The 17538-nt window shown below is 38.5% G+C and overlaps 1 protein-coding gene across 3 annotated transcripts in view; it reads right to left on the reverse strand.

Annotated features, from left to right (window-relative positions):
- The window catches only part of LOC108105777 (protein outspread), an 81870-nt gene extending 64619 nt beyond the window's left edge, over positions 1-17251 (reverse strand). For all 3 annotated transcript variants that reach the window (XM_017212500.2, XM_017212499.2, XM_017212501.2), the window contains exon 1: positions 16333-17251. In XM_017212500.2, the coding sequence (XP_017067989.2) occupies positions 16333-16539 (207 nt within the window). In that variant the 5' untranslated portion in view covers positions 16540-17251. The remainder of the gene's footprint in view (positions 1-16332) is intronic.
- Between the last annotated feature and the right edge of the window lie 287 nt (positions 17252-17538).

Below are 17538 nucleotides of genomic sequence, written 5' to 3' on the forward strand. Positions count from 1 at the left end.
TAAATCACTATTTTTTGTCTCCATCTCTTTTCCAAATCGGCTAGCCGTCTCTCTCTGTTTTCGCCTGCTACGGCTGCTGCTGCTGCTGTCCAGACAAAGCCAATAAATCAAATTGCAACCGTCAATTGCTGTTAATTTCTTTGGCGTTGCATGAATATTTTTGTATTTATTTTTTATCTTTTTCATTTCGGTTTGGAAAACTTATATATACATTTTTTTCACTTTTAAATGTGTATAAAATATATGCAAAAGCGAAAAAAATGCATAAATTATTTATTGCTAAAAACCAAAATGTCATAAGTGTCTGTCCATGTGGACACTGTGGGAACCTTTCGGTTGATATTTTCTGCATGAATTGGGTTTGGTTTTTGTTTATTTTTTAAGGGGCCCTCTCTTTCTGCGGCTTGTGTCGAAATATTTCGTCGTTTTGTTGTGTCAATTGGCGGTCTTGCAGATAGATTGCTCGGACATTGGAGACCCAAAAAAAAAAGAAAAGAAAAATCAACCAGCTGGTCGATTTTCTTAGTCATGAGGTCCATGGTCTCCGGAAAGCTTGTTGTAAATTTTGATGTATTGATTAGAGTAGGTTCATGAGACTCACTTATACACCGAATGACCAAAGGGGTGAGAGGTCTGACTCGGCCAAAAGACATAAATTCAATAGTCAACTAATGCAGTGAACGGAAACGAAAACCATTTATTATCATGTGAGTTTATTGTGAATAAAATGTCACTTCATGTCAGCCAAAAATGCCATTTTTATAACCTTTTGCATGCTTAATCACCTTAGAAAACTTTAATTAAATTATTAAAAATTCATTTTCTTCCCAACTCAACACTTTCTTCTCACTAAAAACTAAAGGTTCTATTCTTAGAGCAACTCGCATTAAAATTAATTGCTTCACATGTACGGGAAAAACCTGTTAGCGCCGCTCTGGCCGGCTTTTTGAGCCCTGAAACGGCAACAAACAAAAAAGGTCAGCATTTTTTATTGACCCAAAAAAAAGGCAACAAACGAAAAACCAAAACAAAAACAACAGAAAAACTGAAAAGCAGAAACAGCTTGAACGCCAACGCCAAGTAAAGTCAAGCATTTTTCTAGTTTTTATAGCGGCAAAAGCAAAAAAAAATAAAAACGAAAAACTTTGAGATTCCAAACGACAGTTGATAATTCTCAGAGGTCTTTTAATAGACGAGGGATCAGCTGATAAGAGCCCCAAGTTGTCGTGAGTTTCCCGTCTATTTGGGTTCAATTGAATTAATTTGGTTTTTATGGTTCATTTGGATGGGCCATTTCGGGGCGCTAATTGAAGAGCCCAGATCTCCGATAAGTTCAACCAGATGTTGTGGGAAAAATAAATACATAGTTTGAAAATCACTGTGCTTTGAAGGGGCAAACAAGAAATTAGTTTAGAAATAAAGTGTCAACACAGATAACGGTGTTTTCTTCTTTGAGGGATCAATTTCAACCTGTCAATCAAAGAATTTATTTGGAATTCGGTTTTATATGGTCAGAGGTTCAAGGTTTCCAGATAAACATAATAAAGGTGTGGACTGGCCAAGCTAATGACTTGTAAAATACTTTTCTTATGATGGGATGGGGGATTCACTCAAATTCAATTTCGGGAACCTTTAATTTACTGATCGTGAATCAAGAACCAAATTCAATATTAATAAAGAACAAGCAATGCACTCTTACGAAATCACCTTCCCAACTGCAGAACACAATCTTGTTTCCATGTTTTCTTTGAGAGCAATTTTACAAGAATTTCGCAAATTTTGGTATGAGAAACAGGGTAAGAAGCGGGGTAAGAAGCAGAAACCTTATGAACGAATATCATCACCTGGAGTAATCATAAAAATTTGCATAAGAAAAATAAAGGCTGCGTGTAATAACAGTAAAAATGCCTGAAATAAGAACAACACAAGAAACCAAAACAAAACAGGAACGGAGAAAAAAAGAGCGAGTGGAGTACATAATAATAATATAATTTTCTATAATAGAACTCAATGTGGCGGGGGTAAGAGATCGTTGGGGGGAGAACAAACGAGCACAGCAGCCACTGATTGAGGGAACACAACAATAACAATAACAACATTGCCAGAACACACAAACACACGAGACACACACACACACGGGGACCAGTTCAACAACCTTTATTCTGAAGGAGTATCTGAAGACAACCAGAGAGATAGTGCACTGAGAGAAGTTAGTGTAAAGTTATAATAAATGTTGTTAAAAAAATGACGTGAATTTTCAAAATCACACTTTTTCTACCTTTCACTAATTCCAAAATTATTTAGTTCTTAGTACCTAAAACCTTTTTCTTCCAGTGTAGAAGGAGAGAAAGAGAGATCAATTGGATGGGGAGGGCTGGTGAAAAGTTGAAGGGGAGTGCAGGGAGGCGAATGGGGCGATTACTTCACTCACACCACGCATTCGGGGCATCCACATCCACATCGATGATGATCATCGGGAAGAATCAGAAGAAACTCAAGAAGTTCAGGAAGACAAGGAGAAAGAATAAGCAGAAGAATGAGGAGTAGACTGGGCGAAAATTGCCCACAAAAGGGCGCCAACAGAAACCACACAATAACAACAACGAACGGTATTACCTCGAGGAGAATCTTGAAAATTTTACAAATCAAATCAATATAATTGTTTTTTTTTCCTACTTCCCAGATGGTTATTGATATATGAAAAGAATGGGTTAGGCAAGGGGGAATAGTAGGTAGAGAGAGAGGGGGCCCAACAATTACCTTGTAAAGATGAGAGTAAAAAAAAAGATTTCCAAACGGAAGTTGCTAGCCCATGGCGTTTGTTCTTTTACCGATTGGAAAAAATCATCATTCTTCTGGTTTTTTATTTACCCTTATGTGGTACTTTCTATTTGTAAAGTGCAGAAGCCGTGCTTCAGTATCAGATACAAAGATACATTAGCTCTTGGCTTACCTTGCCCTAGGTTGTCAGTCATTTGCATTTGACGAAGATTGCGCCATGAACCGTGGCATGAGTACTCATTCACACTCATTCGCACTCACTTCAGTCACATTTCCAATGACTTTTTGTGCCGACTGTGGCGCGTGCAAGAAATCGAAAATGACTGACAAAAAACGAGTGTATATGGTATATATATATATATATATATATATATATTCATATTCAAATCAGTTGTCCAACTTCGCCATCTCAACTGACAAACGGGGCTGCACCTAGACCTTGTCAACGGGTCCGCTTAAAAAACGTCCAATCGCAAAATCAAAAGCCCAACTCCTTCATGGCGCGATTCAAATTGAACGCAAAAAAACAATGAGAATTGATTTTTTTAATTTGTTCAAAAAGTACAAAAAAAAGAAAAAAGAAAAACGAAAAACAGTTCAAGTTAGCAATGCACATAACAAAACTTATTCACTGTGCTTTATGTTTGGTATTTTTTGCCAGGTTAAGTTGAATGTGTCATAAGCTATGATATATATAAAATATATATTTTATATTTTGATTTAAATACTTTAGAAATTAGAAACACAAATTATGATAAACAAACAATTATGAAGAATAAAAATATGAATATTAAACTCCCTATGAAAAATCATCTGCTAGTCATCTTAATTTCAAATTTCTTGACGCCTTTTGTTTAATCTTCACACTTGCTGTACCTTTTCAGTGTATTAACCGTTTCCATTTAATAAAAGTCCAACTTTTTCATCTTGTTAGTGGATTTTTCTATTGCTGTAGCTGCTGCCTGCTGTCTGCTGGCTTCTCCTATGCCCCAAACAAGCCACTCAGACCATAATCTAAACGAATTGAATGGAAATAAAGTGGGCCACACACACACACTCCACATGCTGCTGCCACATTTGTCAACTCAAATGAAAATGAATGAAACGCAATGAAATGTAATCGAAATGTATCGAATGTGTGAGTATACGAGTATGTACAACCGTATCAAGTCAAAGGCCAAGCCCACCTAACGCCTCACAAAGAGTGAGTTGAAATTGGACTTGGAATTTCTGTCTCTGTGTCAGACTCAACCTCAATTAGGTCTGTCATTGTCGGAGTTGAGAAATAATCATGTTAAATGCAAAATAATTTGATTAATTAAATTAAAATTACTTAATTTGTGTGAAGGAACATACGGAAAGCCAACGAGACTTTCACACGAAATTCAGCTCAGCTGATGAAGCGACGACATTAGCCCAATTCGCTTTGATGATTTATTAGATTTTTTCTAGGTTCTGGAAATTATTTTTTCAGCTGCTGCTGCTGCTGCTGCTCTTTCTTCATTGGCAGCCGCAAAAAATAAATTAATTTCTCTTCTTTTCTTCTGGCGGAAGTAGGTTAATAACTGATAACGCTGCGAAAATGTAAACATGGCCAGAAAATGAACGTGCAACTTTGCGGGCTAAACGGTGAAACAGTAAAAAAGTGTTGAAAAAGAACACAGATTTTGTTTGAAAATCATATTCTGGTGAAGGAATACACGTTGTCTTTTGTATCTACGTAGGTGTTGTTGTATCTTTTACTTAATTGATTTAACTTTTTACTGCTTTACAAACGAAACGTTGCCTTAAATTTCTGGAAAATTATTGCCCAAAAGTTGAACTCATTTCGGTACATCAAATAAATCAGACAAATAAAAGCGAACGAAATTTCGGTTCTTCCTTTCTTAATTAATTAATTTCACTTGTTTGTCACTTTTATTTATGTTGACTTTTTGCTGAACGACCAATAAAAACGTTATTCATGCCTTTTATATGTTTTTATTTATGGCTCTGGGCCTTGCTAAAAAGCTTTTTATATTTTTGACTGATTTTATATAAAGCTAATGGCTGGAAATAAACAATGTTTGTCCATATAAAAGCATAAATATTTATTGACCGGTGGTATGTAAATAAATTAGAAGCCAAGAGTTTAATGGTATATTGCTAGAATGTCTCATCAGCTATAAAAGAAGATAAAAAACAGAGGGAACTAATGATCAATTCTTAGGAATAAGCCTTTTCTTTTTAAAACATTAAAGGTCGAATGTTTTGAATACTTTTTAAGGGTTTTTCCTAAACCGACATTTGCGAATATGTGGTGATTATTAATCAATAAGTTCATTTGTAATCCTTGAAAGCGAAAAACCTTAAGCTAATACCATTAGAACCTTCCAATTTGTTAATTTGCAAAAAAGTTTTTTTTTACTTAGCTCCCGCTTAAACGTAGAACATGTTATGGCTTTTCATTTTCGTACATACCTGAAACGAGAACGAGAAGAGAAACGTAGAAACAAATTAGTGAGTTGATGTGAAAAGTTTGTGAACGTGTTCGAAAGCCCCTTGGCCAAATATTCTGCGGGACATAGGACCGGGGGCGTAGGGAAAGAGTTAAGATAGCTAATCACCATATAACCCAAGACACAGCATCATCAGAGGTAGCATCATCATCAGCAGCTCAACCCGTAGAGACGAAGCCAAAGTTCTTATCTCAAATGATTCATAATTGTGCAGAAAGAAAACGTGTTGTTTTCCTGTTTTTGGGGTCAAATATTTGCTTTCGAAAAATATTGTTATTTCAAATTTCAACAACAACTAATTATGCCTCGAAAATGCCTATTAATGGCCACCATGATAAATGGTCTCGGATAAGGGGGCAAAAGACAAATTAGGGCCGCAATTTGCAAGTCAACGTTTAGCAAGCTATGTGGTAGTTAATTTTTGTTTTTTTTCGGTTTTGGGTTTGCTGCCTCGTTTTCTCGATTGCGGCATGCCCCAAACAATACAACAATCGCACTCGCAATCGCTGGCCAAATATGGCCAAACAAGAAATATATCTAAAATATCTTTAATTAAAAGTACAAACGTACTGGGAAAATTATGCAAGACGTGCTCAAATATGGCAAACACCTAAATATTTCATGACTTGATAAATTACACGCATATCTCCAAGCCCCAGTGACACCCGCAAAACAAAATATTTCCGTACATATATATCTTGGATCTGTTCTGTGCACATGATAATGCCGACTGAAGCTCGCCCATTTAAAGCCCAAAAGATTCAGATACTGGGTAGCTAAACCCAAATCGACAAATCCACAACGACCCACGTACTGTGGCAGGCAAAAAACAAATCGAAGACAAAACATAAACATCGCAAATTGTGGGTGACTTGGTCTTGGTGGTGCGGGTTGTGGTTGGGTGGTTCAGTGGTTTGGCAGTGGCTGGAAGTTTGGTAGGTTGGAAGTTTGGTAGTTCCAATACAAGTACACCCACCAGTTGCCATCGTCACAGCATGCGGAATCGAAAAGCTTATTAAAAATGCATTTTTCTTTGCGTTTCTTTTTTGTCTGCAGCAATGTTAAATGTTTGCAAAAATTGTTCATGAGTTTTGACAATTTCTTGAAGCTCAAAACAAAGATCTATATATCAAAGTCAGCCTTGCATATTTATTAGTTGAGTGTATAATAGGAAGTGATGATATATGGGGATCTAATTGATAAACATGAGATGAAGGTGACTGTTTGTTATAGATTTTTATTGAGTTTTAGGAAAGGAAATTTCATTTTGTTATATTGTTTTACATAGGATATTAACGTTCCTTTTATTTCTGTAATACTTTGTACGCAACCTCTTAATTTTTATTTAAATTAAAAGTTCAACAAAGAGCACCTTTGGCTTCTCTTTGAAAAACCTTTCAAATCATTTCAATTTCACCCACCGAAAATGAAACTCTTGCCCACCAGTTGGAAGCTCTAATTAATAACGCCTTCTGCCCCAACTTTAAGCCACCCTTTTATATCCGATTTTCGATCACTCATCATTTGCATTGTAGTTGCCACAAATTTACAGTAATTGCAGACCGAGTTTGCTTTTTTTTTTGGCCAGCAAGACAACAAATTTATTTTATTTAAATGAAATTCCCCCGAGGGCAATGGCGGCGGTGTTTGCTATTTTTCAGGGCGCGGCTTCAAGCTTGGATTTTGCGTTCATAGGGGGCTGGCTGGCTGTGTGTGTATGTTTTCAGGGTGTCTGCAGCAAAGCGAAATTATCATGTCCACCTACGTAATTTAGCATGTGTTGTTGTTGCCGTTGTTGTTGCAATTGCCTAAATTATTGGTTATAAATAAATGCCTTTTGCCTGTGTCTTGTTCATTTTGTCTATTTTTGGGTATGTAATTGCCAATTTCTTGGGTTTATTGTTTTTGCTCAGGTTCCCCTATATGTAGTGGGAACTCTGTTCGTATATCAATTTGAGTTTATTTTTTTTTGAAATATTTTTTGGGACTGTCTGGGCCTGTCTGAGATCAAGCCAAAAAGATCTTCAAACTTCCATTGTTTCCAAAAACCAAGTTTCCGAGAACCAACCAACCCATGGCAAACGTTTTTACGCACAGCAGAAACAAAAACACAAAATCACCAGAAATTCTAAACTGCCAAATAAATGGAATGTATTTTAGATGATTTATCTAGACGCGAGACAACAACAACAAAAACAATAACAACAAAAACAAACATAAAATTGAAACTTCTACCTGGAAGTGTTAAAGCTCCTCAGCTTTATAGGCCGCGCCCGGCTCGCTCTTCCTCACCTGCCCGTTTGGATTCCTATTGAATTTCGACTTGACTCGACTTCAACTCGACGCGGCTCGATCACCTTGACCGCACACCGAACAAATACAACAACACAGACAACCTAACAGATACTTAGATACTGAGATACTAAGAGAGAGAGAAAAAAATTTACATATCGCCATTTGCCACGGCCCCAAAAACCGAAAGAATCTTAAAAAACAAGCTAAGCGCGAAAAAGTACGGCGATCAACAGCAATAACAACAAATTGGCAAGGCGAATTTTGGCTTGGAAAAGCTGGGAAATGGAAATCTTTGAAAGCAGCGCAGATGATCATAATCATTAAAGTTGCAAAGGTGAAATGCCAGATGCTAACAATAGATTTTATTTATATGCATAAGCATCTTAAAATTAATCTGAAAATCAATCATTTTTGCTGCTTTATTGGGGAAATGCTTTTCGTTTTAAGGAAAATTAGAACTGTTTATAAAATCTATCTTTTTATGGCATTTATTCGATTGTTTCTCTTATGAAATTCTCCTACTATCATACCAAATCATTAATCAAAACCTTAGTCGCAATAAAAATCTAGCTTCTAGCTCATGGCTGCTTGCTATTTGTACACATTTTGACAGGTGATTTTATGATTTATAAGATCTGTCTAATGTTTATTCATGAGGAACAGGCATTCTTCGCATTCAGAGTGTATAACCCTCGAAAAACAACAACCTGACTAATGCATACATAAATATTTATTTATTTATTTCGTTTTAATACGATTTTTTGTGTTAGTTATATAGGAAATTAGCATTTGATAGTTAATTGCAAATGCCCGAGAGCCAGGCAATTTTTCAATATATATTTTTGTATTGGTTACTTTTTGGCCTGTTTTTCGGTGCCAAAATATGCGCAACGTTAAATATTTGGCCAGGCAAGCAATTCACAAATAATTGCGGCGACGAGGAGGTGTGGAAATGTGAAAATGTGGAATTATGGCATGCAGCGAGCTCTTGGACTAAACTAACGATTTCCAGCGAGAGAGCTCCGCTTCGGCAGAGCTTCCGATATCGTGCAAATTACTTTCCAATTAAACAGCAATTTCAATGGTCGAGGAAGAGAAAGAGTGGAATGGCAAAATACAGGTTGCAGTCGTGGCAAAATCATAATTATAAACTAATTTGAAATCAAGATGCCCTTCTCAACACGTCATTATTTCAGGAAAATGCCAAGGCGCGATACTCTGTTACCCAGCTCCCCCCTCTTTTGGGATCTCTTCCATGGCCACCGTCTTTATCGCTGGCAATCTAATGGTGTTTGCCCGGTGTTACCCCTCTGGAACCCGGTCGGTCTTATTATTCCAACTCTATCTCTTTCAAAGCGAAGAACCGTGCCCAGGGGCAGGTGTAAAGATGCCATAACTCAGAAGATTTCGCAGCGCGGCATTTGAACTGGAACTTGGGTCTGCTGCTGGTTCTGGTGCTGGTAGAGATGGAGATGGAGGAGCTTCTTTGGCCCGGAGTAGGTAGTATTGTGTCTTGATTGAGTGAGCCCGGCAAAGAGAATAAGAATTCAATTATGCAGCAAAATGTCACATGGGACGGCTGGCGAAGGGAGGAACAATGGACGGAGGCAGTTCATCTGCCCCCTTTTACCTCGGGCTCTTCCCCAGGCTAATGATGATGATCATTATGATTCTGATGATAATGATGTTGGCTGATGTATGAAGTGGCAAAATCGTTGCAGCCAGGCAACAAGTGAATGTGCAACTTGGAAATCTTCTTGGACTGCTCTCTTCTTAGCCAAATGCTGCGGCAGCGGGAATGGGAATGGGTATGGGGATGAGTAGATGGATGACTAGATGGCATGGCTTGGAAGTTGGAACTTGCAACTGCCGCGGCTACTGAACAGAATTAGCTTTCAATTTGAACAGCAAAAGGAAGCAGGGCCATTGCGATAGATTATGTGTGTGTTGTCTTTCTCGGCACAGTGGTTAGAAATGGAATTGGCGTAAGGGATATCTAATTGGTTAGTTAATTGCTAGGAAATGTTATAGTTTAGCGCTAGCCGTAAATCATAAGTTCTTACTCTGTTTTCAGGGTTGGCCTCGATGTTTTGATGGCCATACCAAAGCAATCTCAGATTTTCATTAACTGGTCGTTTAAATTACGCTTCTTCAGAAACTTTTTAGTTCTTTAACAACTATTACTTTTAGGATTCCTTCACTTTTTAATCTGCATACGAAAAGATATCAACTTAAACTATAACTAAACCGATCGCTTAAAAAATAACTGCAAAACTTTCGAATTCCCTGGAAAACGATATCAGAGCTTTTCCACCTTATCTTATCCCACTGTTCGACTGGCCTGAAAAGCCGACTTAATTAAGGCATAGCGCAGAGATAGAATAGGTAGACAAAAAAAAAATGAAAAAACAAATAAATAAATAAAATGCCGCCGAAGCGGAAGATGTCGCCGGGAGTTTATAAACTAAACTCTTGAGAGCTCAAACTGAATCAGAGAAGGCGGGTGGCGGGGAAACTCAACAACTAAATCCGCAGATAGGTCTCTCTTTTTGCAGATCTTAGTTTGAGACTTGAGTTTTGCCGACTTCAGCTTGTTTTTTATGAGGAAATCTAATAGTCAGGCAGGGCTAGGAGAGATGAGGCTAAATCTGAAGCAGCTGCAGAGATGAAGCTGTTGGCGTTAAGAAGTCGATTTGGTTTTGCCGCTGCTGATGCCGCTGCTGAAGTAGATGGTTGCTAGTGGAATGGAATGATTGATGATTTGTTGGCTGTGTATCGCGATAAGGTTGGTGGGCCCATTTGTTGTTGGCCCCCATAACTGAACAAAGGCAGAAAGAGCGCCACAGATTGTGGAAGAAGCAGCCGACTTTCTGGGCATTGTCTTGGGTTACCTTTGCTCATGTTTTTGTTTTTTGAGCGACAGAGAAGTTCGTGCTGATAATTGTGACACGGCCCCATGCAAAAAAGAAAGACGGCGCAGAATCGAGAGCCAAAGTGCAGACTGTCTTCAAGAATATTCAGACGGAGCCTCCTGCTAATTGCAACCACAGACACGGGCAGGCAAACTCCAGACAGACAGCCAAGTACAAATAGCAGCAACAAAGTTAGATAGATAAGCTCAACGGCCAAGAACGGGAGAATTCTTAACTAATAAGTCGATCTTTAGATGCTCTTTTGTACTAGCTTTGTATTTGGAATAACTCTTTAAGGTCAGCACTAACCATTATATTGCCTAACAAATTCAGAAACAAAAAAGGGAAATTTAAATATAATTAAGCATAAATACGTACTCCCATCATTTCCTTTATAATTATCTTTCCCAACATTAACTAGACAAGGTGGAAAATTGTGATATCCATTATCTTCAAGTTTCGAAACACATTTTGCTAGAAAACATCTGTTGCAATATCTAAAAACAAGCTTTCACATCAAAACGGCAACATGATAGATAACCTATTAGAAAGATTAGGCCAAATATTATATAAACTCCAATGGGCCACCTGGACCAGGTTTCTTAACTTCGCGGCAGAAGAGTTGAGTTCTCTTATCTGGATTGATGGTGCTTAGAATGCGCCAACTGCCAGCTATACTATGTATATAGTATCTTGCAGAGTGCCTACTGCAGAGCTGAGTGTATCTAGCAGATACGTCTTTGTTTGAAATTTATTTATCAGGTCTTTAGCTAGTTCTTTTGTTTTCACACTTGCACAATTGTTTGCCTTGGCCTTATCTCTTCGAAGTGTTACCTTGATGTTTAACAATGCAACTAACCAACTATAGATTTAGATAGCACCCCCCAAGATGACCCCAAAAGCGATCAGGTGAGTCCCACTAGAGCGGGTTCAATGCACTTGACTCCGGCGGAGGCAAGATAGCCTGCCTATACATAACTAATTAACCTAGAAAAATGCAAATTTCTGCAACACACCCACTTCACATAGAGAAAGGGAGAGAGAGAGAGACGTGAGGAAACAGAACTGAGAACAATTTCTAAGCCAAACAATCAATCAACGTGGCTTGTTGCTGTTGTTGGCCACTTGAGCACGTTGAGACTGGAAACGAGGATACACGAAGGTATGCCACAGGTGCGGGGATGGGTGTACAGGATGGGTGTGCAAAAGTAATATTTATTATGTGTATACTTCTCTGACAAACAACACACACAAGAACTTGGCCCAGGCCCGGGCTGAGCTGCCACAAACTGGGAACTAGCCTCAAAGGGCCAAAAGGGGAACACGAGGGACCCCGAAGACCAATACCAAGACACCACGAGAATGAGGTCTATAGCGACTCCATTGGAGACGGAATGGTGTATATACCATGGTATGGGAATCCCAGACCATGCCTCGTCTCCACTCTCATGGCATGCTGCCAATAGCTCAATAACACCCCGGGGACCAATTGAGATCTTTTTGGTGGGATAGGCAGGCCAGCACCTAGGACACCGATGATGGCCAGCCGACTTAGACAAACAGTGTGGCATCAGCAGCGAGGTGGTAATACAGGAAAAAAAGGCAGAATCATAGACAAATACTCAACGGGGGCACATAGTTCACAAAATGACACCCGATGGCCAACAGTGAGTCCCGAACCTTTTCTTCATTTCTCTTTTTTTTTTTTTTTTTTGTCATAAAATATTTTAAACAAAAAGTTGTTATAGTTATATTTTGCAATGTTAGAATACAAACTTCCTTCAACTTTGTTTTTAGTTTTCCTAGTTCCTAAGCCCACGGTGTCCCATGCCAATTGTTTTGCCAGACAAATAGACGGCCGCCGAAAAACAGCAAAAAGTCCACAATTACTGGCTATAGGTTAGACCTCTTGGTGGTGCCCAGGTTTAGTTTTAGTCCAAGTCTACGTTGAAGTCTTGGTGGGGTGCCCAGTCACGCGCTGAAAGATGAGATTTTCTCGGGGCCTTTTTGCCTTTTTGAGGCATCAGAACCCGAAATGCTGCAAGCCTTTGACCTGACCTGTCAACATGGCACAGCCTCCTTACTCCCACCACCGCCAAAAAAAAACGAGCTTCATCTTCTCGAATATAATGGGTTTTGAAGTGGATAGGTTGCCTGTGATAACTGAAATGTTCCGCTCCATTGACTTGACAATGCATTCTGACATCCGTTTTGCACCTCGCCGCGTTTTCTTAGCCTTTGTTTTTTTCATGTTTTTTTGCGCATTTTCCTGTCTTTGTATACGGTTAACTACAAAGGGAACCCCTAACGATAGGTGGTCCCTATACACTATATATGCCATCCCATCCGATCCCATGGACAGGTAATCCGAGAGCCGTGTTAGGGACGCTTTTGCCGGCTTCATTAGCCTTCAGATCGGGCGACAGACAATGCAACAATTATGGCCCAGCATTTATGCACTAGTCAAAACCAAAAGCAGAAGACAAGCCAACATGGACACTCTGCTTGGAGAGCGAGAAACAAAAGCAAAAGTGTTGCTAAATTTAGAACAACTCTCGGAGAGTAGGAAAATCAGGGGGCCTCAAGGGGCGGGGGCTGAGCCTGTGAGGTCTGTCGGTTGAGTAACCGCAAAAGGGGCACCTCTGGAGGGAGTGATGGAACTCTTGAGGGGTCTTGGGGAAAGGGAAGGGGACTGACTGCTGCCGACGCCTTCTAATTGTTGCTCGACGAGCGGAAGCCAAGAGTTGAGTTCTATTTTTACATACATATACATATTAGCTGCTCGGAGCAACTGCATCGTCGAGAAGGAGAAGGGGGATCCAAATGTGGAACAAACTAAACCGAAGGAGTAGTGCATGGCGAACATGGTTTCCAGTGTTGTTCCCAGATTTGACTTTAAAATGTCTACAGCCAGAGGGGCTGTTTAACGACAACCGTAACGAGGTTCCACAGTTTTAAAAATAGTTTCTTAGATTGACTATTGCAGTTGCTTTTTTGTGGACTAGAAACTGAAAGATAGATCTTAGAATATCTTAAACAGTTTAAATCCATGAACATTGACTTACAAACCCACACCTTTACGCATTCTAGGAAACACTTGAATAGTTTCTTAGTTAGGGTGTTTAACCTTAGATCTGACTACTTATGGTTAGCAAACCCCCGCCCCGGTTCCACTTCCTCTTCCACTTCGCGATCCCCGACTTATCCATCGACTTGTTGACACAGTTGTTCTACCCACTGGCTATTGACTCAAATGACTTTCACACTCAAATAGTAAAGTTTATTTATTTTCTTCTTTGTGAACACTTGACTCCAACGCTTCGCTCAACGCGGGTAATTCAATATTGTAACTCGAGTTATTTATAAATTAGGAAATGCTGCCAGGAACAGCAGCTAAGCCAACAAATCGATCAACTAGTTCTCCAGTTTATGGATCATTAACATACTGTACTATATATATACCAAATACCCCCTGCACTCTGAATTCTCATTTCTCAATTCTCCCCGAGAGGGCGACATTTTTCACGGCTGTCAAGTGCTGTTGGCCTCGACTCTTTCATAGGGTATTTCTCTATGAATTCTGCTTGTTTTTCGGGTCTGTGACTTCCTCAATAAATGGTTAAAAAACAATACATTTTGTATTTGTGTGTCTAAGCATTTTGTGCTAATTTCATGGGGGTCATTCTTAACACTGTTTTTTAAGATCAGTCACGCCGTTGAAGTATGCTCTCCCCTCCTTGTTCACGGACACATTTGAAGCTTTTGGAAAACAAAAATTTTGATTTCTACTCGCACTTAGCCAACAAAAAGCCAAACATTTTACCCCTCGGGCAAAACTGCGCTAGAAATCTTTCGCGTATCCGTAAAATTTTTTTGGGTGATCAATTAAGGCAAAACCTATTCCAATTTGGCAAACAGACAAGAGGCAAGCAAGAAATTGTTTTCGACAATCGTATAATTAATTTTTGCTGGCTTCTCGAATAAAAACCCAGCACTTGTGACCCGTCAATATCAACTATGAGAAAAACTGAATAATAAAACATTTGTCGACCCATAAAACACAGACGAAAACTGCACAAAATTCCCTGTCTACGAAATTGAGAACGAGCACAGCTATAAAAGCAACAACAGATCACAATTTATTAGGGTCATGTAGTTTATAAATACATCTTCACAAACTTAAAACGAGAACTAAAAATGAGAACAGAAATTATAAATTATTAATTAATGATGTGACAGAGCTAGTTTAAAATAGCAGAAAGAGAAGAGGGAACCTTATATTACTCAAACCTTTTCTTATATTTTTACAAATCTTAGAATATCTCCTACATTTCTATCTGTATCTCAACTCTTCCATCTCTTACACTATCTTAATCTTCATAAGAAATAAGATTAGATATTGTCTAACCAAATGATGCCTAATCTGGAATCTGGAATCTTTATCTTCCGACAAGTGTTTAGAAGCAGTTGACATATCTTTCCCGCTGTTATTCTACCAACTTCATTTGCATAGTTCAAACTGAAAACTGAAAACTCGAAACTTTCCCAAAAGGGTAAACCACTCTTCTGGTTTTATTTTTCAAACAGGCGGGACCGCTCTTAGTTTTCTTCGATGTTTTACGACGACGATTTTATGTTTATTAAATACAAATTCCAAAACTTATCATGGGCATAAAAAAAAGGCCTGACTAAGGGACTCTTTCAGTTTGGGGCGTTGTATTGTCGTAAATTTTGTTGGTAACCCAACCTCGAACCCGAGTAAACATAATAAACGATTTTCACTTTTTCTTCGGCTTCTCTCCCAACTAGGTGGGTTTTTTTTTATGTTTTCTATGCTTTGATTAGTTTTTGTTATTTTAATTAGTTTTCAGTGGCATTTTTTGGTTCGTATCGGCATTTTCTTTCCCAAATTCTAAGCTCAGATTCCAGCGAAACGAGAAAGCGAGAGTTTTCCTTTGTCGCGCCGCGATTTTGTTTGTTTTTTAAATGTTGGTTGTCTTCTGGCCTTTTTTTGTTTTTGTAACTTTTTGATTGAACGAAAGTTTTAAGATTAGAAAATGATTTGGCCCGAGGGCGATCGATGCTTTAGGTCAACTTGATGAATTAATCGTGGTCAAAGCTAAGCTAAGAATTTCTTTGAATCAAACTAAATTGTGTCAGCTTCGACAGCTTTTACTGATCAGATTAAGTTGTTTTATTTTAACATGTTTTAATTAAAATGAATGATATTAATGATGCCCGGTCATAGCTCATAAATAACTAATGACAAATATTTACATAAATTTAAGAACATTCTGGATTGTAAACTTTCACTAAAGAGCAAACTAATTGCCATTAAAATTGAATCTTCAAAAAGAATATTTCTTGTTCACAACTGAACTTAATCCTGGGAAAGAAATTCCTAATAAATTTTACCAAACTTCCTAAATGTCTGGCAAGAGGCACAAAAACCAATATTTGAGATCAAGAAACTAGAAACTATAATTTCCCGAACAAAAGAATAACAAAGAAAAGCCCGCACAGAGCTGGAAACTAAATAAAGATTTATATAGCACACACGAAACTAAATTTATGCACTCGTTTTTCAGGGGGGCGACTTCTTTTAACTTCAAAGTACAGTGAACATTCGTGAAATTGAAGTTTATAATAAACTATTTTGTAAAAAAGTGTTTTTAAAAGAATTAATATTTTTACCATTTTTCACAAATTTTAACTTTTATAGTAAAAACGGTTTTATCTTAAAAAAGGTTAGGGTTTGGACTTGAGATGGTGGAAATTGGTTACAAGAAGTCCCATATACTCCTTAAATCTAAACTCTTAAAAACAGTTTGAATCCTTGGACTTACCCTATTGCATTCCAAGGCGGCGGCCGAGTGCTCCTCCCGCTGTCGAAAGCAGTGGCTGCACTTGCTCTTGTTGAAAATGTTCGGTGTGAATTTGCGGCAGTCGGCGGTGCGTGCGTTTGTTGTTGCTGCTGCTGCGGCTGTTGGTGTGGGTGGTGCCGACTTTGAGGGGGCGGCAGGCACCGTTGTTGTTATTGTGGCGGTTGACATTTCGCTGCTGCGGCTGCTGCGTTCAATCAACAATAAAAAAAAGGTGGAGAAATTGCAGAGGAGAAAGAGAGTGCGGAAATGGAGGGTAATGTTAAACTTTTCCCAGCAATTGCATGGCTATTTTTTGTTTTGTTTTATTTCAATTTTCAATTTTTGGTTTGTTTTGCTTTGTTTTTTTCTTGATTCGCAAGGATGCTTTGTTATGTAAGCCAAGACATTGGCTTGTTTTTGTTTTGGCCTGAAAATGCCAGCCTTTGTTTACTATCTCACTTATTTTAGCCTTTATCAGCCTTTGATTATTTTCTTATTTTTCGGGTATTTTGGTTAAACACTCAGTGAGTGTGAGAGAGATAGGGAGATGGGGAAATTATTCAATTTCGCTTTGCACTTTGATTCTTGGCTTTGGCACACACGCACACAATTACGCACAGAATAACACACACAGAAAGATGTGCGCGTAAGCCACAGAAATTCACAAACACACGCGCGTACGCAGAGAACCAGAGCAGAAGTTTTGGGCTTTTTCTTCTTTTGGCCTTCTTCGCCGCCTTTTGTTTTGTTTTTTTTTATCTGTTTCGTATTACTCGTACTTTTTCGCTATGGAGCTGTTGTTATTTTTTTAGTGGTATTTTCGTCGACCCGGTATTATTATTGTTATTTTCGCGCAGAAAGCGCGCTCTTTTTTGAAGCGACCGAACGCGCACGCTGCTCAAAACGGAATGAGAGCGCGTAAGAGCACCCGCACCGTTAAGGCCAACAAATACCGACAAAATACCGAGATACCGAAAAATACCGCAAACGAGAGAGATAAATATTTGCCTTCGCCACGTCGAGGGACTTATACTCTTTCGAAAAACATTTAAGTGGACACCTTATAGAAGCAAGGCACTAAATTCCTTAGTTATAATAACTGGCTGACTATAATTTTTTCTTTATTGTGAAGAAGGGAATTAGTTTATTTTAAGCTTTCAGGTTAAATCATCAATATGTTCGAGTTAT

This window comes from Drosophila eugracilis, unplaced genomic scaffold, assembly GCF_018153835.1.
Source record: "Drosophila eugracilis isolate 14026-0451.02 unplaced genomic scaffold, ASM1815383v1 contig_353, whole genome shotgun sequence".
Lineage (NCBI taxonomy): Eukaryota > Metazoa > Arthropoda > Insecta > Diptera > Drosophilidae > Drosophila > Drosophila eugracilis.